Source organism: Lytechinus variegatus, chromosome 5 (assembly GCF_018143015.1).
Source record: "Lytechinus variegatus isolate NC3 chromosome 5, Lvar_3.0, whole genome shotgun sequence".
NCBI classification, from domain to species: Eukaryota; Metazoa; Echinodermata; class Echinoidea; order Temnopleuroida; family Toxopneustidae; genus Lytechinus; species Lytechinus variegatus.
The window spans coordinates 23,798,054-23,822,067 of NC_054744.1; the positions used below are offsets into that span (position 1 = coordinate 23,798,054).

General features: G+C 35.5%; 1 protein-coding gene across 1 annotated transcript; it reads left to right on the plus strand.

The window, feature by feature from the left end:
• Positions 1–1,278: 1,278 nt before the first annotated feature.
• On the plus strand, positions 1,279–20,655 carry LOC121415770 (probable 39S ribosomal protein L24, mitochondrial). Its single transcript, XM_041609097.1, has 6 exons — positions 1,279–1,317; positions 15,300–15,516; positions 16,708–16,803; positions 17,112–17,215; positions 18,104–18,240; positions 19,858–20,655. Exons 2-6 carry the CDS (start codon positions 15,322–15,324, stop codon positions 19,992–19,994), a joined length of 669 nt encoding a protein of 222 aa, XP_041465031.1. The 5' UTR covers positions 1,279–1,317; positions 15,300–15,321; the 3' UTR covers positions 19,995–20,655.
• The last annotated feature ends 3,359 nt before the right edge of the window (positions 20,656–24,014 follow it).

Below are 24,014 nucleotides of genomic sequence, written 5' to 3' on the forward strand. Positions count from 1 at the left end.
TAATTATACTTCCTCAAGTAACATAATTATACTTTCAAAAGCTACAGGCTTGAGGCAGTGAGAGTATAGAGTCAATCACAAGCATTCTGGTAAACCCAAGGACAATGGCGGATTCAGGGGGGCGGGGGGGGGGGGGGGGGGGGGAAGCCGGCCCGTATCTCCCCCCTTTTGCATGAGAAGCAAAACTAAAATTAAAACCCCTTTTTTGGCTTGTCAATTTTTCTCTCGGAAAAATGTGCCCCGGCCCCCTTTTGGAAAATCCATACTATGAGAAATCATGAATACAAAAAAAAACAGTAATGAGCCAAAGATGAATTTTGAATTTATTGATTTATTTCATTTCTATATTTCCATTTTTTCATATTACAAATGAGAAAACATAATAATAAGCCAAAAGTTTTGAGGGGGCTATAGTTATGGTATGGCAGATCTCCTGAAATATATATAAAAACAATTGTGACTAAGCGAGCAAAACTTTCGACATTTTTTAAAATACAAAATCCAATATTTTTGAAAGAATTTGACATGATATTTAGAAAATAATATTTCACCCTTTTCTCTTTATTTTTCCCCCTTTTTTCATTTGGCTGTGATTTTTTTTTTGTACGACATGATGAATATTTGCACCACCACGTGCATGATCATTAAATCATATAGTAGTACGCATAGGCGGCGGAAGCGGGGGGGACGGGGGGACGTGTCCCCCCCTAAATTTTTTTTGATAACCTTTTTTTTTTTTTTTTTTTGCTTGTCAATTTTTTTCCTGCGTCCCCCCCTAAATTCACGTGGCCCCCGCTGAAACGTGTGTTGTCCCCCCCTAAAATTTAGTTTGATGACCTTTTTTTTTTTTTTTTTTTTTTTTTTTGGGGCGCTTGTCCTATTTTTTACATGTGTCCATCCCAAAATTTCAGGTGGACACCCCCTAAATTTATTGGCTTCCGCCGCCAATGGTAGTACGTCTACAACCAAAATTTATGTAATGAAAATCCATATTATTCCTGAGTTGCTTATAAAAATGAAAGATGACACCTTAAAAGAGCTGATAAACCCTGTTTACAGGGGGGAGGGGGTCGCAATATTATTATTATTATGTGGACTGCCTCTATATTTCTCTCAGATTCTATCTTTCCTATTTTCTCTTGACTATGAATAAGTGAAGCAAGAGCCCTATGACTCCTTTATAGTTTGGCTGGATAATTGGGGTGGGTGCATAGAGCTGAGATAAGAGATGTATTACTATTTGCGTTATTCTCTAGGCTGGATGGGTATACCGTATATGGTCGATAAGTTTAGTTGATTGAACGTACGTGACGAGAGGTAAGTGATCCGTTCATCGTTTTACCTTTTTTTGTCTTTTTTTGCTGAGAAGTTCATATTATCTCAGTAATAGATTGAATCGAAGGTTATATTATCGCCATTTTATCATAATATATTGTTAAAAATTATTTGTGTTCCCCCGACATCGTGAAAATATTGAATGGAACTTGTGTCGTGTCATAACCGTGATAACCTGTAAATAATAGTCCCATGTATTAATATTTTTGTTAGTGTAATATAGAACTCGCTTTGGCTTTGCAGTCTGCATCTGCAAAGGCAAAGTGCGAAAAACACGTTGACATGTCAGTTTGGGAAAAGTTCCTATTGTGACAGCCGTCCAAAGGGAAAAAAATTATGAGTGAGAATGTTGTATAAACTAGGCGTAGATCTAAATCAAAGTTTGCTGCGGCAGCCAGGACCACTCTAGGCGACACCGCAATACTTACCCGTGTTAAGAAACTGGGACTCCACTCACGCGCATTTGGGCCGCCCTAGCTTAGAACTAAGCTTTCTTTCCGTAAAAAAAAATTATTCTTATGATTAAATAAATATTAATTAATACATGAATACTGTTAAATCGGTACTCACCGGTTCTCTTCTTGAATTTTCTGCCAATTTCCCACGCTGCTGGCTGCAATTCCGCGGTAAATTTCGTCGCCATAGAGAGCTGTTCATGCAACGTTATTTATAAATGGAGCGCCCTTTACGAGAGTTGTTAATGCCGCGGAGAAATCGTTAGGCATTTTGGCCTGTGTTCAAGGCGTAGCTGTTCTATTTTTTTTTATAAAATTATGTGTGAGATCTAAATCTCAGCGAGTAAACACTCTTCCAATATGGAAGAGTGTATACTCGCTGTGATATGATCCCGATAGGGAGGCGCAACACCCCCACCCACATGGGCGCAAACCCCAGGGCCGGGGGACATGTCCCCTCACCCAAAATAGTAGGGGGCACATTATGAAATGTCCCCCTACTATTTTTGGTCATGTCGTTCAAATTCGAAATGTATTTTGGAAGAGACGATCTTACTTTTGGCATGCCCCCTTTTTTTTGCTTGTTTGCTTGTCAAATTTCTTTTGGTCAAGATGACCTTCTTTAGAGGGTGATAAACCTTCTTTTTTTGTTTGTTTTTTGCTTGTCAAATTTTCCAGCCCCTGGTCCCCCTACCTTTGGGGAGAGATTTCCGCCCTTGCAAGTAGACATATACTCTTGATATTGTTTGCGAATCTGCACGGGCGTCGATCGAGGGCTGGGGATGAGGAAAAGCGGTGAGACGAGAAAAAAAAATAGAACTTAGAAGGGGAAAGGCGACAGAAAAAAAGTGAACGAAAGAAAAATTAATGGAAAATAAAAGGGAAGAGTAAATAGGGAGAAATGTGATGGGTAAAATAAATTATGGGAAAAGAGGACAGAAAAAAAGTGAACGAAAGAAAAATTAATGGAAAATAAAAGGGAGGAGAAAATAGGAGAAATGTGATGGGTAAACAAAATTATGGGGAAAGATTCTGGACGCACTATTCATGTTTTATCATGAAAAGGATAAGTTATTTATCCGCGAGCAGACACTTTTTGATATTGTGATCTGAAACTGGATAATGATTTAAATAGAGAACAATCTGCGTATCTGAATTAACGTGTGTTTTAGATTTCGACCTAGAATTTGGGTATTCTAAGTAACTTTCTTATCATGAAAATCAATAAAGAGAGCGCAAAGCGCGAGCTAAAAATATATGATATAACAAAGGGTGAATTTAAGCTCTGTAATGCAAACACTTTGTGGGAAAATTGTGAATTGTGATGGATCACAGTTAAAAAAGAGCTGATGTATTTTATTTTTATTACTTTGAGTTTTTACATAGGACCGGAACATGCTATGAGGGCATTATGTCATCATATGAAATTGATGACCATCTTCCTATTTCTCTCGCATGGGAGCGCGAAATGTGTTAATTTTATGGCCTGAAAACTGGACATTTAAAGCACTTTGTAATTATGCATAAGAGGCATTATATATCTATCAATGCGAGCAGAAATCGCGAGTCGAAGTTTTTGATAAACTGTCATCAAATTAGTTTGATTTAGAATTAATATTGGGATATACATAACCGACTAATCCAAATGCTATAGCGTGCGGCGCTAGCTGATACGTTTTAACAATCTGACCTGAATAGGGAACTTTTTGAGAACTTTATGGAATACAGGAAAATAATACGTACCTGAAAATTCAAATTTTGCGAGCGCGCAGCGCAAGCAGAAAATGATAATGTTCAGATGATATCACAGACATTTTTACAGAGCACTTTTTAAAAATCAATTTGTAAATGAAACAAAATAATGAAAGTTCAATTTCCCAGCTGAAATATGTTTTGTATAATGACTTCAAAGTTTGATTTTTCAAGCTCCATATTGAGCAAGATATGCAAATACCCTAAAAGACAATAAGGCGCGAAGCGCGAGCGAAAATTTTTTATCCTAACAAATAGATTTAAAAAAAAATTATTTTCAGAGTCTTCCCCTAATGTTATTTCATTTAATCATGTTCCTCCTCTTATGTTTGCCTTTCTTCTTTTTTCCTCTCTTTTCCCTTCCTTTTCTTTTTTCCTTTCTTTTTTTTTCTTTTTTTGCTCCGCCAATAGGGGGCCCGGGCCCCTCGGCCCCCCTGGATCCGCCTATGTTAGCGGTTGTAGGTATAAATCGCGCTCTAACGCTCTAAAACTGTGTTCTTTATCAAAAAGCTGTCTTTCATATTCATTTTGTTCGCAAAAGAATATAAAGTTAATTTCAATCATTGTATATAGTTATCCTGTTTATGATAAAAATACTTAGAAATTGGGTTAGGTTATAGGGTTATCAAATTATCAGGGCAGAAAATATATATTTTTTTCTCATTTTGCGCGTCGAGCTGGCACTATTTGATCTGTGTTATTATGTTTTTGATGACATTCATTGTATTCACAACAATAATTATTAAACATTGCGCACGCGCCGTGCGCCGCATGAATTATGTAGATCAGGTGAATAACTTACCGCTACACACGAGCAGTTGCTCTATATATTCTATGTAATATAATATATAGAGCAACTGCCCATTTTTAATGGTCCATAATATACCCACTTTCTTCTTTTTTTGGAACGAGTATGAATTTATCTACTGATATACTGAATGTACAATAAAAGTCATTATCATGTATTTCTTGGCATTTCATTTACTTTTTTTACCATAATTATATCACACAGCTGTTCGCATAGGCCTACGCCGTCACAAATAACAAAACAAAATCTCACTTTTTTTCTTTTTTGGTGGGGGATAGATTTTCCATACGCATACGTACAATTTTTCAAATTATTTTTTTCTGCTATTTTCATAATAAACTTTAAATGATTTCGCCTTTGCACTATTATTTTTTTAAAGACAAAATTACATCATCATCATATCATCGTCACCAACTTCATTCTCATCTTTATCACCACTACCACCATCATTATTATCATCATCATCATCATCATCACCGCCACCATCACCACCACTATCATCTTCACCAAGATAAATCCTGCTTTTTTTCCTTCCTATTTTCCTCTTTTTAGAGGGCACACCACCACGCCCCCTTACTGGATATCCGCCTCTAACGTTTGTTGTTGTATATAAGTTGGCGGATGCCTCATGAAATGAAATAATATAAAATAAGGAAAGGGAAACTAATTAGAAAAAGGACTGAGGAGAAGAAAAAAGAAAGCCAAACAAACAAGAAAAAACAATATCAAAATTTTGTTGTAAAGTCTTCTACGTCAGTTTAATAATTATGTTTTCAATGAAATGAGAACATAAAAAAATGAAACAAGTAAGATGGGCTATACATCGTAGCAAAGAAATAGAGGGAAGCTCCGAGACAATAAAAAGGGTGAGAAAAAGAAAAGACTTTGAAATACTCACAACACGAGCATAATAAAAAAAATTGGAATAAGCAAGGACAAGTAGCTGAGGGACACCCCCCCCCCCTCTCTCTCTAGTTATTTATGTATCAAACTCGCATACACAAGAATTTCTTACTAATCAAAATATTGCGAGCAAAAAGCACGAGCTGACATTTTTTTAAATATTCAAAACTGATAGAGAGACACATTTTAAACAATTCATGAATCATAATAATTATACAACTAGCTTACCAATCGAATCATTCGATAGCGACAAATGATCTGAGAATTAATGCTTTTAGGAATTCATTAAATTAAAGCAAAGTATCTCAACATTAAAATAATTAAGGCGGGCGCAAGGTATCAGCTACTACACCGATAATTTTTTTTTTGACATTTGAAGTATTTTCGGTAATCATGAAAAAGATCGGATATTTCATGAAAGCTCAAATCCCGAAGAGCGGAATATTTTTATTAATTGACTTTTTAAAAAAATGTTCTAAGCCCCATTTAATATTTGATTATAAGTCGATGCATTAAAAGCTGAAAAAATAAAGTATTTTGTGTTCCTCTATCATAATTGTCTTTCTCTTTAACCCTGGTTCTTTTTTTCTGGGGGGAAGCATTTTGGTTAAAAAAAGAGAAAAAAGATAATTGCTGGCTTGTGGACGCCCGGTGTGGACGGTGGTAGGGACACCCCCCCCCCCCCCGTAGTTACGCCAATATGGGACCAAATGATCCTAAATGTCCGAGGCGAAACTTGTGCAATCAAACGTTATTTCTGAATAAATTAAAGCTTGCGCTGTTCAACTTCAATCTCTTTCAGCTAAATTTGCGATGAACGCTGCGTTATGAAATATATAATTATCAACATCTGGCGAAAAGAATAACCGACCGATCACCTGACGAGAACGCGTATACGTGATCTGCATATCAGGTCCGATCGAGAGTCAGAAGTGAAGGACAACTGCCAAGAAAATCAGGAAAAAGTCGTCAAAATGTAAGTTCCCCTTCATTTCTTTCAATTTTTTGTTACTTATTGAAGCATTAATGTATCATTAAAGCAAAATTTCAACAAAAGCCTCAAATTTAGCTAGTACTTTTGTTGAAATTACAATAAATTTAGATCCACATAAATCTCTAACCCAATTTTAGCACTGATGTCGCCTATGAGGTCCATACATGTAATGTTTGGACCTCATTGGTACTAGGAGTGGCCAGGACCAGATTTCACAAAATGCTACTGTGTACCACTCTAGGCGACAACGCAATACTTACCCGTGTTAAGAAACTGGGACTCCACTCACGCGCATTTGGGCCGCCCTAGCTTAGAACTAAGCTTTGTTTCACGAAAAATTGAATATTCTTATAATTCAATACATGTAACTAATTAGATTAGTACTGTTAAATCGGTACTCACCGGTTCTTTTCTTGAATTTTCTTGAAAATTCCCACGCTTCTGGCTTCAATTCTGCGATAGATTCTGTTGCCATAAACAGCTACACATGCAACTTTATTTATAAATGGAGCGCCCCTTACGAGAGTCGCTAATGCCGCGGAAAAATTGTTAGGCATTTTGGCCTGTGGTCAAGGCGTTCTTCTGTTCTATTTTTTTTATAGGTATGAGATCGAAATCACAGCGACTATTCACACTGTTCCATAATGATTCCGAAAGGAGGTGCAACACCCCCCACCCACATGGGCGCAAATCCCAGGGGGACACTTCCCCCTAACCCAAAATAGTAGGGGCACATTATCAAATGTCCCCCTACTATTTTTGTTCTTTTATATATGATGGAAAGAAATAGGCCTACATCATTTAAATCGAAGTAAAACATGTATTTTGGACGAGACGACCTTCTTTTGGGGGTGATAAACCTTCCTTTTTGTTTTTTTTTTGCCTGTTTTCCAGCCCCTGGTCCCCTACCTTAGATTTCCACCCTTGCCTCCCACTACTCTTGATATTGTTTGCGAATCTGTTTTGTAAATTAAAGGGGAATTTCACCCTGATAAAAAGATGATGAAAATATGAGAAAAATCATTTCAAAATATCGATGAAGGTGTTATTTGACAAAAAATGGAGTTGATAGAATTTAGAATGCTTGATTTATTGTGACGTCTATAACGAGCAGTTGCTCTATCCTAAATATAAAATGCCCAAATTTCCCATTTTTAATGGTCCGTAACGACCCACTTTTTTCTTTTTGATAACAAGTATGAATTGATATAGGCCTACTAAAATGTACCATAAAAATCATCATGTATTTCTTGACATTTCATTTACTTTTTTACCATAATAATAGCTGCTTGCAAAGGCCTACGCCGTCACAAAAAAACCCGGGGGGGGGGGCCACTTACATTGACGAGTGGATACCATGCGCGACCAAAAAAAAACGTAAAAAGGATGTCCTTTTCACGATAGGGCACGTTACCTACGTAACGTGATAAGGGTGTCAAAAACACAAAAATAACGAAAAAAGGGTATCTATTAATTCGCTAGGAAAACCGTTGTGTTTAGGGTCTAATTTGCGGGGATGATAAAACAAAATCAAAATGTTTTATAAAGGATGTCCTTTTTGCTCCAACACTTCGTGTTTAGAGTCCGATTTGCGCGAGGTGTAGAAGGTGGGGTCGTACTAAACCAAATAAGGTAAAGCCGACGACCGAAGGACCCGTAACAATAAAACATTCCTGTACTTGTTTAGGGGTTCATTTCAGGGAATATTTGCCAAGAGTATCGTTTTGTTTCCAATACTTGTTAAGGGTAGGGTTTCACACGCCAATACTTGTTAAGGGGTGCATTTTCAGAATATGGAAATTACGTGTTTAGGGTGCTTTTCGAGACCCCATGGTCGCGCATGGTATCCACTCGTGAATGGAAGTGGCCCCCCCCCCCCCCGGGCAAAAAAAAAATCTTACCTTTGAAAAAGATTGGTGGGGGATGGATTTTCCTCGAACGCATACCAATTTTTTTTCTGCTATTTTCATAATAAACTTTAAATGAATTCAACTTTGCACTACTTAATTTTTTCAAAGACAAAATAACAAAATTACATCTCGTCATCATCATCATCACCACTATCATTAGCATCGCCATCATCATCACCACAACCGTCACCACAACCATCATCATCACCAAGATAATTTTCATCATCGTCATTGCCATCATCATCTTTTTTTTTTCTTTATTTTTTCCCCATCCCTTCTTTTTTTTTCTTCCAATATTCCTCCTTTTTTTAGAGCGGCACACCGTCATGCTCCCTCACTGATTATCCGCCTCTATATGCTTGGTGTTGTATAAATTGGCGGATACCTGAATGAAATACTGAAGAGAAAATAAGGAAAGGGAAAAAGTAAGAAGAAAAAGAAGATGAGGAGAAGAAAAAAAGAAAGCCAAACAAATGAAACAAAACAATGTCAAAATTTCGTAATAAAGTCTTCTACGTCAGTTTAATAATGATGTTTTCATTGAAATGAGAACAAAAAAAGAATTGAAACCATAGGCGGCGGAAGCGGGGACGTTCCCCCCTAAATTTGTTGTTGACCTTTTTTTTTTTTTGCTTGTCAATTTATTTTCCTACGTCCCCCCTAAAATGTTTGGGTTGAGAGCCTTTTTTTTTTGCTTGTCAAAATTTTTTAGGTTGTCCCCTCCTAAAATTTGGGGCTTCCGCCGCCAATGATTGAAACAATGAGGTAAAAAGGACTACATTATATAGTGTAAAGAAATAGAGGGAAGCTCCGAGACAATAAAAAGGTTGAAAAAGAAAAAAATGTGAAAACACAAAGCTCTCACAACATGAGCATAATAACAAATAATAACAAATAAGCGAGGACAAGTAGCTGAGGGACCCCCCCCCAACTCTCTCTCTCTAGTTATCTATCTATCCCGTATAAAGAGAAGAATTTACTAATCAAAATATTATGAGCAAAAAGCACGAGCTGATATTTTTTATGAATATTCAAAACTGATAGAGAGACGCAATCGAATTATTCGATTGCGACAAAATTGATGATCTGAGAATTTATTGTTTTTAGGAATTCATTAAAAGCATAAAGTTGATCAGCATTAAAATATGGCAGGCGCAACGCATGAGCTAAAGCTTTATAGGCATACACCGATAAAAAATTTTAAGTATTTTTGGTAATCATGAAAAAATTGATATTTCATGAAAGAAAGCTCAAATCCCGAGGAGGAATATTCTTATGAATTGACTTAAAAAAAAACTGTGGTAAGCCCCATTTAATATTTGATTATAAGTCGAATAAAACAGTAAAAGCTGAAAAACGTTCGCGTGATATTTGGCAACCTCCCCCCCCAAAAAAAAAAATAAATAAAAAATAAAAAAAAGTTTTTAACTATAATAATGATCGAAGGTAATTTTGTCTCGCGTAGAACTGGACAAATGAAAAAAAGATTGTCACTAAAAAAATGAAGGTAATTTTGACCCACGTAAAATTTGGCGAGCCCCCCCCCCAAAAAAAAAAGGAAAAAGGTTTTAACAAGCAAAAAAAGGCTAAAAAAGAGAAAGAAGAGACAAGAATAATTATGAACGAAATATCCCCATTACAAATAATGCTGTGATCATCATAAGGGAGGGGTCGCATAACTAGTATGAACAACGTATTTAATTCCAAAATATTTACTACAAATCTCAATAGGGGGATCGGGCAGAAATGCTCACCCCCACCCCCACCCCCCGATCCGCCAGAAATGCTCACCCCCACCCCCCCGATCCGCCACTGATTCCAATCAATAATGACATTTATCTGCAATACTGATACTTTGGAATCAAGATACTGAAGATTGATACGCTTTACATAAATTATGAACGTCTGACAAAAAGATAATCTACCGATCACCTGACCGATCAGCTGACCAGTTCGCGTATCACTTCGGAGTTGATCACTCGTCGCAGCTGTGTGGAACGCTCACCGAAAATCAACAAAAAGGGCCTGAAATGTAAGTTTAATGATAATCTATATATTTTAATTTGAACTACTTAATTAATACTTTTAATGTCTCCCCACCAAATGAAAGTCATATCACTTAACTCCAATTTGTATTAAGGCGTACATTTACCAAAGTCTTGGGTTGGAAATCAGAACAGCATTGTCTAACCCATATTTTTGGGTAATGTCGCCTATGAGGTCCATACATGTTAATGTTTGGACCTCATTGGTACTAGGAGTGCTGTGAACCAGATGATCAACAAAGCATGATGCACAAGCAAATCGGCCGAGCCAGGTCTTAATAGAAAATCAGTCAACAAAGAAGACTACACAATGTTAAAAATGTAAAGAAAAGGAAGGTAGATTGAACGAAAGATTCCAAAGAATGAAGGAGAAAAAGAAAAAAAAGATGAATTGAGAGGAAACAGATAAAAGAAACAATTAAAAACAAAAGAAAAAAGAATTCTGTCATTCTTTGAAATGAACAAAAAAAGAAAGGAAGGGAAGATGAATAAATAAAGAATGAAAGAGAGGGAAGAAAGAATGATGGGAGGAGAGAATAAAGAAAGAAAATTGGTGCAGAAAAAGAATGAAAAGAAGAGGAAGGGAGAAGGAAAAACAAATTTAAGGAAAGAAAGAATGAAAGAAATTAAAAGGGGAAATAAAAAAAAAGAGAAAGAAGTAAAGAAAGATAAATGAACAGAGGGAGAGAAAGGATCAGGAAAGAAAGCGAGATGGTACAAAAAAAGGTACGCAGAAGGAAAGAAGGATAAAAATGAAAGAAAGAAAGAAAAAACCTTCAAACTTCAAGTAACACAAAAATCTAATCATCTAACAAAAATCTTAATGATATTTTGGGTTTTTAAAATATATTTCAAACATTGTTAGAAAACTAAAATGTTTAGAAATGAATAAAATTTCAAATGTAACATTGTCAAAACTTTTTTAAAAAATTAGATGAAACATCGCAGCATCACTGACACACACAGGCATCTCTCATCCCATTACAAGATCACAACAAGACTCAAAACGAAAGCTGAAACAACTAGTTATGAATATGAAAACTCAATAACTTGCTCCTCTGATTACATCACCAAATAAGTAATCTAAGAATCCATAATATAATTAGGCCTACGGATTTCCCACTGATTGAAATCTTAACCAAGGTTACACATAGGTTTTTTAAAGGGGAAGTTCACCCTGAAGAAAACTTTGTTGTTAAAATAGTGAAAAATATTGGTGAAGGTTTGAGGAAAATCCGTTAAAGAGTAAGAAAGTTATTAGAGTTCAAAATTTTGTATTTGTGACGTCATAAACGAGCAGGTGCCCCACGTGTTATTTAATATAAAGTTATAAACTGTATGAATTTCAAGTTTTGTATGGTTCCTGATGACTTAATTTTGTTTTCTTTTCATGATCGGGTGTTAAATGATTTGTCTATTGATATACAAAAGTTACAGTGAAAACCATTTTCAATTTTCTGAGAAAATGACATTTCATTGATTTTTTACCATTCGCTATGTAGGAATGCTGCTCGCATATGACGTCACAAATCAAATAATTGAAATTCTAATAACTTTTTGATTATTTGATGAATTTTTCTCAAACCTTCGGCAATATTTTTTATTATTTTTTCTGCTATTTTTACAATAAACTTTTTGTCAGGGTGAACTTCCCCTTTAAATGTCATCATAACTTAGAAAGTATATGGACCTAGTTCATGAAACTTGGACATAAGAGTGATCAAGTATTACTGAACATCCTGCCTGAGTTTCAGGTCACATGACCAAGGTCAAAGCCTCAAAGGTCATTTAGGCTCAATGCACTTAGACCATGTTGGGGGAATCGATATCAAAATCTTAACCAAGGTTAAGTTTGTGAAATGTTGTCATTACTTCGAAGATACATGTATATGGACCTAGTTCGTAAGACTTAGACATAAGGGTGATAGTGTATCACTAAAGATCCTCCTTGAGTTTCAGGTCACATGGTTAAGGTAAAAGGTCTCTTAGGGTCAACAAACTTTGGTCATGTTGGTTTTTTTTTGAGGAATTGTCATCATAACTTTAAAAGTTTATGGATCTAGTTCATGAAACTTGGACATAAAGAGCAATCAAGTATCCTTGAACATCTTGTGCAAAAGTTTCAGGTTATATGACCAAGGTCATTTTAGGGTCAACAAATTTTGGTAATGTTGGGGGTATTTGTGGAATTGTCATCATAACTTTAAAAATTTATAGATATAGTCTATGAAACTAGGACATAAGAGCAGCAATGAATCCTTAAAAACCTTGTGTGCGTTTCAGGAACATGGCCAAGATCAAAGGTCATTTAAAGGTGAACTCTGGCAGTGTTGGGAGTATGTGTTGAATTGGCATTATAACTTAGGAAGTTTATGGATCTAGCTCATGAAACATTGACATAAAGGTAATCAAGTATGGATGATTGTTTTGCACATGTTTTTAGGTCACATGATCATGGTCAAAGGTCATTTGGGTGAATGGACATAATATTTCATCTTGTTAGTGTTTTTTTCTGTGAATGATTTAGCTGTCTACAGGCAGCACTGCTGTTATATCGAATTGTATAATGCAGGCGAGACTGCCAGCGGCGTTCCAGTTGTTTATTTTAGACACAGTCAAGTAAAGAGCATGCGATCGAAAAATATTTGAATGTCTCGGATCAAGCTCTAAATTTATATAAATTATTTTTGGATGTTTAATAATTACAATTCAAGTTGACCAATTTTCTGGTTTGATTAAAGCACAGTACCGCACACGCGATCGATGGCGATGACTTCCATTAATTAATTCATCATGCATAGATTATCTCAGCAAGACTCAAACTCTGATGGATATAAACTTCAAATTAATGGTGAATAGGCATCATAATTACACAATCGGTTTCATTTTGGGGGGAATATAAATCAAGTAACTAGTAGTCAAGTTAGACATTACTGTTTATTTTGAAGATTGTGTGAACCAAACAAAATGGCTGGTCAACGTATTTGATTTTTTTTTTCGATGCACTGATTTTGCAAAATCTGCACTGGCACTCGATGAGCTCGATCGAACACTGATTTTAAAATCGATTTGACTCAGGCTTGACTGCAATCACACATAAATGAATAAAATTGGAAAGAAAATGTAACAAAGGAAATCTATACATACTCGTATTTAGCCGCAATATAGCTGTTCCTCAAAACTAGGCAGAAATGACGAAAAAATTAGCTGGTGTGCATTAAAAGTTGTTCATATGGGAAGCGTGTGTGTATTTGAGATTTGTCAGACATGTATCAATCAGATATGATTATTTACGTCTGGGACCGACCTTTAACGTCACCATCCGAAAGACGTGACCAGGGCTTGAACCTCGAACCTCTGCATCAATTTGTAACTTCCCCACAGCTTGGATTACAGGCGCACGCCACAACGCCCAGTTGTGAAGGATCGATATAGCCTTTAGACGAGGCTCACAAGTTCAATCATTTTTTAGCACCAATCAGGCAAAAACAAAAAAAAAGATAAAAGAGAATAAAAGCATAGGGGAAGGCGGGGTAAGTTGAGCATAGGGGCAAGTTGAGCCACCAGCCCCAGGCCAATAATGAATGAGTCAGACATTGTGGTGGTGTCATGTATTGATGACCCATAGCATAACCCCTAACCCCACCACATTGTTTCCAACTTTGAAACAAAAAGTAGTTTTTTAGAGGGAAAAATATGAATTTCAGCCAAAAAAGTAAAAAAGAGTGTGAAATAGATAAGTGCTTTATAAACACACACGTCTTTAAATATAATAAAGACATGATAACAACATTATTAGTCCAGGTATGGATCTTCATTCTTGTCATAGTCTTTTATATGATGGATGCATAATAAATGTGTGGATACAAAATTATCGCACTAAGTTTGGACTGGGGTAAGTTGAGCCAAACAGCATGGGGCAAGTTGAGCCATGGTAATTCCTATGGTAATGTATCTTAAAAAACAAACTATAAAAATCGATTGAAATGCAGGCTGAAAGGAGCAAATTTACATGACTGCTCTTTTCCTTTTACAGGATGTTAGTATTTATAGAGAATTAGCAAGTGAAAAGACTTTTAACAAAAAATTGACATGCTGGTTCTCCCCCCATACATTTTGTACATAGTTTTTGTGGCTCAACTTACCCCAGAAGGTGGCTCAAACTTACCCCATATATGGGGCAAGTTGAGCCATTTGACATCGTTTTTTTCAAAGGTCACGATGACTTTCAGTGTGGGGATAGAAAGTTGTATATAGGTGGAAAATATTTCAGAAGAATTAAATTTCAAGGCAAGGTACTTATTTCGACAAGATTATTAATCATATCAATTCTAACATGCAAAAAGCAAAAACTGTCACAACTTACCCCGCCTTCCCCTACTTATAAGAAATTAAAAAATAAAATAAGCATTGATTATGCGATTTTAGTACGTTCATGTTATCTCGGATCCTGCCAATACCACCTAAGTCCATATACAAAATACAACAGAAGCCCTGACCAAAGGCTATTATTTGATACTTGGAGAAAGATGTTATTCATGAGTCTAGTTCCATAAGTTTTTGCTTCTTCCTTCGTTTGGTTTCACTTTGTCTGGTAACCAGTCAAGATGACTATTTCATCCACAGTTTGTTGTTTTCTTTGAAAAAATGAGTTATTTTTGTTTGAATCATTTGCTTTTCTTTTCTTCTATTCCTTTTTTATTCTTTTCGTAATTTGTTCCTCTACCTTCTTTTCATTTTTTTTGTCGGTTTTCTTTTTCTTTCTTCCTGTTTTCATTCTTCTCTTTTGGCTTTTGCTCTTTTTTTTCTTCTTTGTCATTTTTCTTCTTTTTGTCTCTAATTTTCTTCGTCTTTATCCTCTCCTTTTCTTTTTTGTTTTTCGGACATTATGCACATGGTATCGTACAAGTCTTTTTTTTATATCTGATTACTAAATGGACGATCAGGAACATTTAAAGTTGTTTTTGGGTGCTAACAAGTAAAAACACATTTTATATACCTTCTGTTATGAACTCGATTGTGATTGCCTGTGAACAGATTCAAAATAAACTTCCATTATTTGTCACAATTTCTCTCTGAACTCTGAAAACCATCCAGATTCTAAACGCATCAAATTACCATGGTGCGCCTGACAGACCTGTTACTCATGGCAAGGAAGCAGATCCCTGCCTGGAAGAAGGTCAATCGACACTACCGCTATACCATGTCAAGGCCCTGGACCATCCAGGCCCAGATACAGAACCTTCCCGGGAGGGACCGTCCCAAGGTCCAGGTGGAACCAATCAAGGAATGGAAGATCTTTAGAGGTGACTTGGTAAGTAGGCCTATAGACATCCTAAAATGTGACGCATTTTGAAAACTGAAGAAGTGACAAGATTAAAAATTTCTGTAAAAGATAAAAGTGTTTCTGTCTTTTACCTATATGTACACTGACATCAGCAGAGACGTGTTTGATTTTTTCTTTGGGGGGAATGAAGCTATGGATAAAAAAGTGCTGAAGTTTATGAAGTGCTGAATGTTATCAAATGTTTCTTCTCTTGCAAAATATTAATGATTAAGTAGCTGTCAGACCTAGATGTTTTGACTAGCATATGCTGACATCCTCTGTGGCAAGCCTTTTTTATTCTTCATTCCCATTTATTGATCTCAAGAATGTCATTTTTGTAATGTTAAGAATTGCAATTTGTTTAACAACCTGAAATATAAAAAATTGAAATTTTACATCAAAATAATCACTGTGCTGTTAACAAAAGGCTATTCTCCGTATCAAGAAATGGGATAAAGAAAGTAGCCTTCGGACGGGTTTATTTTCATTTGGTCCAATGCCAATTCCTCCAGTTGCCAACTCGTCTACTATCATTTGGTCTACCAGCAGTTCGTCCAATATCCACATGATCTAATTGCCATTTTGTCTTATAACCAGTTGGTCCAATAGCCATTTAGTCCACATACCATTTGGTCTAATTAGACTAAGTGTTAATTGGGCAAAGTGAATGAAAATAAAACAAATATTAGACCAACTAGTTATGAGACGAAATGGTCATAGACCAACTGGTGATTAGACAAAGTGATGATTGGACCAAATGGTTGTTAGACGAAATGTTAATGGATGGAATGGCATTAGACTAAATGGAGGTAGACCATATGAGTGTATGAGTTGGCAGTGGACAATTGGCAATTAACCCTTCATACATTGGCTTACGACAGCTAAAACAAGCCCCATTAGATCTTGCAAATTTGATAGCGGACTTTCCCGAGTGAGTGTTCTTTGACAAAGGGAATACTCAAATTAAACACACAGTTGGCAAGGACAATAAAAACAGTTGAGTAGCCATGTTTTATTTTTTTACATGGATTCTCTGTTGTTTTGGGTTGTTTGTGTCTGTGTAAAATGTAATCAAATGACATGACTGTGTCTGATTATTTTTATTCAAGGGGTGGGGGGGGGGGTGCATACAATAATAGTACTTTTATGCATCCCATCTATCTTGTCTTGACTGTTTAGGTTCAGGTATTGAAGGGGAGAGATACAAGCAAACTTGGACTCGTCCTTGATATTGTTAAGCAGAGAAATTGGGTCATCGTTGAAGGTTTGAATTGTGTAAGTATATCAGAATTTTTGTGTTTTCTTTATGTAACTGTAAAGTGTTTAGAGATTTTTGCAATGATTTTGAACAAGTGTTAGTGTTCCAACCTCTGTCCAACCCATGTTGAACCTTGTGTTGAAACCCAAGGTCTGTGTAAACAAGGCTCCACACTAGCCTTTTTTCTTGGTGGTCCTATTGGTCCACCAAATCATCAATTTCATATTCTTGGGATCTTCCAGTTTAGCTCTTCACCTTTGATCTGACTTGAAGCAAGTTGATAGAATTTGTTGCCAATTTTTTGTTCTCGATGATTTTTTTCCAGCATTATAGGAGGATAGGGAGAATGCCAGGATACTCTGGGACAATGATCAAAAGTGAAGGACCCTTAGATGTTAGGGAAGTTGCACTTGTGGACCCTTCAGACAAGTGAGTTCAGAAATACTTTATCATCCTAAAAGATACAATATATGAGGACTGAAGATCTTGAATGCTATGTTTGCATTCTATTGCATCATATGTTTTATGTTTTTGTGGTGAAATCTAAAAATAAAACCTTATGAGTAGTATTCATGGAAAAAATGACATTGGGGCTGGGGCAAAGTTTTCCTGAAATGCACTACAAAGCCTTGGAGCCTTCCCATAGGGTCTAGTATAAACTGTAATCTTATGTGGCAAAATTTTGGCTGTGAGCTCAAAAGGTAGCCATGGTGAAAAAATTATTATATTCCCCCTCCCCGAGGTATATTTACCTGTGTAAGTAAACCATGGTTTTGTTTTTAATACAGGAATCAGGGCCTTATCTTACAAAGAATTGTAATTGATTCAATCAACCACAACTATGGAAAGCCTGCAATGCCAGTACATCTAAAATGCATTTTTTAAATATTTTTTTTATTATGACACATACTTAAATATTTATACATCATTCTTTTGACAATTCAGTGTTGTGCTCCACTTTAATACAAAGGACATTGTGCAAATTTTCTGAAAGAAGAATTATGACAATAATGAAGGATAGTTGAGGTGGATTTGATCGATCACAAAACTCTTTGTAAGACAGGGCCCAGATCTCTGACGTCACTGGAATGCTGGGTTTCAAGTTTTAAGTTTTCATGAAAAAGATTACATAAATCAACTAATTCTTTAAAATTGATTTCATTCTCAATTTTTTCCTTCTCGTTTCATGCTGGCATTTTATAACATTCTGTGTTGATTTAAATACTTGTATGTGATTGGTGAGAGAATATATGTGATTGGCAATGATAGTCGCTCAAAGCTTTATAGCTGAGAATGTTTACCTGTGCTCATTTCTAGCAAACCAACGGACATTGATTTCCGGTACACGGAAGCAGGAGAGAAGGTACGGGTTTCCAGGAGGACAGGGAGAATCATCCCCATACCAATAGTAGACTCTGATTCCAGAGATTACAAGAGCAAGGAAAGCTACGTCGGTAAGAACAAGGAAACTCTTTCATTGTGTCGTTATTGTCTTGTTACTTATATGGATACAAAGTATGCCAATTAAGTATTCTTGATTCTAGTCTTTAGTCTCACTTGGTCTTCTTTCAGATTTTCCAAATGTTCATTTTTGGCAGATTTTATGCTGTATTTTAATGAAAATCTTGCATGTTTCATGGAAGATCCTTCTTTTTACCCCAAATATGAAACACACACATGTCTATGAGAGAAAAGTGGAAAATATTTTTTTGGGGTCATCTCAAGTCCTTCATTTCATCCCTGGAAATTCTGAAGTTGTTTTACTAGCTTGGAATCCCTGGGCTCTAGCACCACATGGGCTAAACCCATTTGTTTTACTTGTTTTGTTCTAATTGTGATTTGGTGTATACACTTCACCTGGTCGATGCCCACTTCATCTAATACTCATTTACATTCAGGTAGTCCAATACCCATGTTTTTCAATTTCCACTTTTTTGTGCTTTGTCAAATGTAATTTCGATTCTTGATCATTTTTTTTGTAATCATATAGACTAAATGCTGAATAGACCAAATGGATATTAGATGAAATGGGTGTTGCCTAATTTTGGAAAAAATCAACAAAATGATTAATGGGCCAAATGGCAAGTAGGCCAAATGGTTTGCAGGCAACTGGTTAAAGATTAAATATTTGGTTCAATAGCATACTCAGGAATTTTAAAAGGGGTTTTCAAACTGAATGAAATGTTGACAAGCCATCCCCCCCCAAAAAAAAGGTCTTCACTACAAATTTGACGCCATCGTTTGTACGACCGAAGATTTAACAAGCAAAAACAATTTTTTTTTACATTTTATTGGGGGGGGGTTGAACCCCAGTAACCATCCCCCTTGTGTACGCTACTGTTTTGGTTTATCAACAGCTCATGTAATAAGATAGACCAAGTTTATATTAGACAAAATAGGAACCAATATTAGATTAAAACAGTTTATACTATATTTTACTAGTAAGTGACAGTTGGACCAAATGGTAGGTACACAATCTGGTTGTTGTCCAGAGGCCCGTCTTATAAACAGTTGCGATTGATTGATCCGATCAATCGCAACTATGGATGGCCAGCAACGTCAACATCTATTATGCATGTTTTTTCAAAATATTTTCCAGCTATGATGCATATTCATGCATTCATTGTTTTCTTGAAAATTCACTGTGCTTCTCTTTGTTTTCAAAGGACATTGTGCAAATTTCCTGTAGAAAAAAATTATGACACTGATGGATTTCCATAGAGTTACAATTGATTGCATCAATTGTAACTCTTCATAAGACGGCGCCTAGGTAGGTGTTTCATAAAGGTCTTTGTAAAGTTATTTACTAATAAATGGTGATCCTTTATTTTGGTAAATGATGTACAAGAAATTTTCATTGGTGTTAATTTAATGTCCAAGAAAGGATGATCGGTCATTCATAAAGTCGCTTGTCGCACTTGACTATTAATATGAACAGCTTTATGAAACACCCGCCTGATGGGTAAATATCAAATGGTAATTAGACAAATTTTGTGTAGACTGTAGAATAAACCAAGTGGCAGTTTACCACGATGATCAAACTATGTCCATTTTGTATTCTTAAATTTCAGAGCAACCAAAAGACTCTGTTGCAGAGGACGTGTGTAAAAGAACATTCGAACCCTCGTTGAAGACGGTCGAAGAGGAGCTCATGGAAGCATATGATATCAAAGAAACAAGGAAACGTGGCAAGACTTACTGGTATTGAGGACATTGTAGTGCCATAGATGAGAGGACTCCACGCTGAGATAGACAATGCCAATAAAGACTTTCCAGTGTAGCTTTCATGGAGGGACTTGACTTCTATGCAGTGTTAACGCAGCAATAGGTGTTGTGTTCTCACCCAGGGGCGGATCAAGTGTATTATCCAATAGATGCTATGCATTTGCTATCTTCTGCTGTGTTACTCGGCCCCGTTTGACATTCAGTTTCTACTATAAAGAGATCTTAGGATGGTGATACTGATGGTTTTTTGTCGAGTACAGAAGAAGGATAAAGTGACTACAGAGAATGAAGCTGACAAGATTTCTGGTTACATTTTGTTTGATGAAATTCCATACTTCACTGAGTACTTTTTGTTTGTGTCAAAAATGAACAGGCTATGTTGAGGAGGCACATTTTATATTAATTTAATCAATGATATGAGGATATCAACAAAAATTAATCCTGTATTTGATAAAATAAGATATTTATATTTCTGCAGAACTTGAAGTTACCAATTAACTTTGTCTCAAAATTGCCCAGTTATGTATTACCACTCTGATTAATACTATGTAATAAATAAAAGTATCTTATAAATATAAATTTTCTTGTGTTATTTCCAAATTTATTGTTTTCCAGTATTGTATATTCGCATTTTGATTTAAAAACAACTAATTAATGAGCCATATATGCTGTGTATCAGAGGTAGAAAAATCTCTGAAATATTTTAGTAACTGTTGTGTTTTCCAATCAGAAATCTTTATAGCTAACATGATCATATTACATTGATGAGTATAGTAGAATATTGATTTAATGCCAATTTGATGTGGTGTGATTTAGTAGTGATGTTTTCCCAAATATCTTTGGATCTCAATACATAGTAAAATAGTATAGGCCAAGGTCGTGGCCCAAAAAAGAAAGCTCATAGTGGGATGCTGTATGACAATATTATCCTATAATTCTCTTTAATATAGTAAAGAATTTTTGGTATTGTGGCACCTGAAAAGTATAGCTCATTTTATGAGCAATATGAAGATATCCATGTAAGAGCTCCATTCATTTGATGAGGATTTCAAATTTCTTAAATTATCTCTGACTTTCTTATGATGAATCAGTTGTAAATTTAGTATCAAGTGTTAAAACCATTGAGCTCACTTTTAAAATATTTACATAATGGCATGAAATGTATTTGTAAACAATGGTTTTCATTCACTTCTAAAAAAAGGCTCATACGGTGTCTCATGGGCGGTGACATGAAAGTCCGTCCTTGCAAGATCCTTTCAAGGGATTGGCCAAAGATCAATTCTGGTGATCAGATACAAACACTTGGGGATTGTCATTGCATCAGATTCTCTTCAAATTATTTTACGATCAGTTGTCAAAATGCTAGTTGTTTTTCTTAGGTTTTCCTTGAGATTTACCAATTACCATTAGTTACACATGTACAGGGGAATTCCCTCTGACAAAAAGTTGGTGTGAATAAGAGCAGAAAAATGAAAGAAAAATCCCCCAAAATGTCTTTTTCTAAGAAATTGAAAGTGATTTTATTTAACGGGATGGAATATATCAGACACAACATTCTTTTGAATTGAATATACTCTGTATGGAATGTATATTGCATGTACACGATATAATGGAGGATCGCTTGCACGAGACATCACAAATCAAAAACTTGAAATTTTATGATTGTCTCTTATTCTTTGATGGATTTAATCAAATCTTATATTTTTTCCTCTGATTTCTCTGCTTTTATTACAACAAACTTCTCGTCAGGATGAAGACATTCAAAGTTTTGCAGAATCTCACCAAAAAGTTACTAGAACATGAAGATGTAAATAAGGGAACCAATGACGTTACCCACTGACCCACGTATGTTTTCTTTTTCATTCTTTTATATGGAATATTGCATTTTTTTCTTTACTATTATGTTAAATAAGGTTTCATTTCTCCATGAACATGTGGAGTTGTCTTTATTGTAACGTATGAATAGGTTCAATACCGTCGGCTCTATAAGTCATACTGTAAATAAATTGAGAAAAAGTGGTGGTTAGTGAGAGAATAATGCTTGTTTGATTTTTCCTCTTTTTATTCGGAACAATCAACTTTTTGCTGGGTGAACTAGATCTTTAATTCGAGGAAGGGGGGTGGGGGGTCAATTTGACCCCCTATTTTTTCCTATGACTATGGTTCTTACATACTGCGTACAAATCATTTCAAACAACAAATAATGATCATGAATGCAATGAAGTTGGGTTATCTTAATTGTCAAAGTTGTAATTTCAAAACCTCATAAGAATTTCAATACTCTGTACAATATACAAAGATAACTTAGACAGTCACGACTGACAAATTTGCATTTGAGCATGTTTCTTCAAAATTGTCGGTTCCATGATTATAAATACAAAATGTATAGCCTTAAAAAATTAAATGAAAGAGGGGATGTTTTCAACATTAGCAAATGTAACATGAAACTGTAACATATCTCATCAACACAAATAAATACTGTATGTGTTTATTGATTCAAAAGCGGGTCTCACAATCTGTCATGTACAAAATATACGTTGTAGCAAATAGTTGCACAACTAATTGTGAAAGTCCTTTAAATAGAGCATTCAAATTCTGATGCTCCAGAACACTTTTCTTTTTATTTCTGTGCTTTGGATATCACATTTTGGCATGAGAAAACCATGTCCCAAATTTGGTAAGGATGTGCCGCAAACATACGTACATGTACTTGGTCGCAATGAAACTGGTGTATTTTAGCCTGGTTACAAGAATAGTTCTGAACCATGCCTCAGGTCCCCATGCCTTATGCCAAATTTGGTGTCATTTGCTACCAAAAATATCGTAAAAATGTTGTGACAAACACACACACAAAAAAATGTTCTGATCCACTTCATTTAAACACTCTACATACACATCCAAGGGCTCAAAAAAATGAAGATTTTTTTCTACTTCATTTCAAATTGAATACAAAAACTTCCATGATTTTATATATTTATATTATAAGAGGAAACAAAATGTCAATATAATTTCATCATTAATTTACAGTTCCCTAAATTACAATAAATATTCCATAGGCAACAGTAAATAAAACTTAAATAAACCACAAAAAGAAATATCGTCGAAAATCCTATTTTCCAGAAAAAGTGAATCAAACATTTCATATCAGGCAAATCCACAATGATAATAAATAAAATCCCTACTCATGAATCAGTAAGGAGAGGGCTATCTCTTGAAAAGTGAATTCTAGTATGGTTGAAGAAAATTAAGTTCTGCTTGAATGCACAGTGCATCAATATGCTTTATCATTACTGTGCAAACTGGAAGTAAAACCAGTAAGAGGTGCATTATTACATGTAGTTATAAAAAAGGCATTTTATTTTGAGCATTCCAAATTGTTGAAATATGTCACGTGACATTTTAATTAATTGTACATTGCAAACAGGTGTGCCCGGAAAAGTGACATGCATGCTCCAGCAGACAGAATACAAAAAAAAAAACATAAGACCTTTTAAAGACCTGTGTTCTGGGCAACTATTTGATAAAACAAATAATGCACTTGCTCTGGTGTGAGTAAAATAAATGCTGGGAAGTTTGATTTGCATTTACTGCCTTATTTGTACAGAAACGATATTCTGCCAAAGTGGTCTTTTCAAAGGTGACAAACCATTTTATTCTCATAAATGACCATTTGACATTTACCACTTTGATAGCCTACATTTCAACAGATCTTATCCCACTTGGTCTTAACCAAATTCCTCTACAGTATTTCAGTTCATCTCCTAACCACTCGGTCCAAGTGCCATTTTATAGCCCATTCACAATTTTGTCTATAATCAACTTGTTCTAACTAGTCTATATGATTAAATTAACTGTTTACAAATCAAAATTCATTTGACGAAGTACCAAAACGATTAGACAGCATGTAAATTAGACTATCTGAGAATGAGACTAAATGGGTATTTGACTGAACGACAATTAGACCAAATTAATAGTGGACTGAATGGGTCAAGCCCATGTGGTA

What these genes read in the sequence shown, in the direction of transcription:
- LOC121415770 (XM_041609097.1), top strand. Translation starts at nt 15,322, where the DNA reads ATGGTGCGCCTGACAGACCTGTTACTCATGGCAAGGAAGCAGATCCCT. An exon ending in AGATCTTTAGAGGTGACTTG is followed by an intron (nt 15,517 to 16,707) that starts GTAAGTAGGCCT and finishes TTGACTGTTTAG; the next exon opens with GTTCAGGTATTGAAGGGGAG. An exon ending in GAGCAAGGAAAGCTACGTCG is followed by an intron (nt 18,241 to 19,857) that starts GTAAGAACAAGG and finishes CTTAAATTTCAG; the next exon opens with AGCAACCAAAAGACTCTGTT.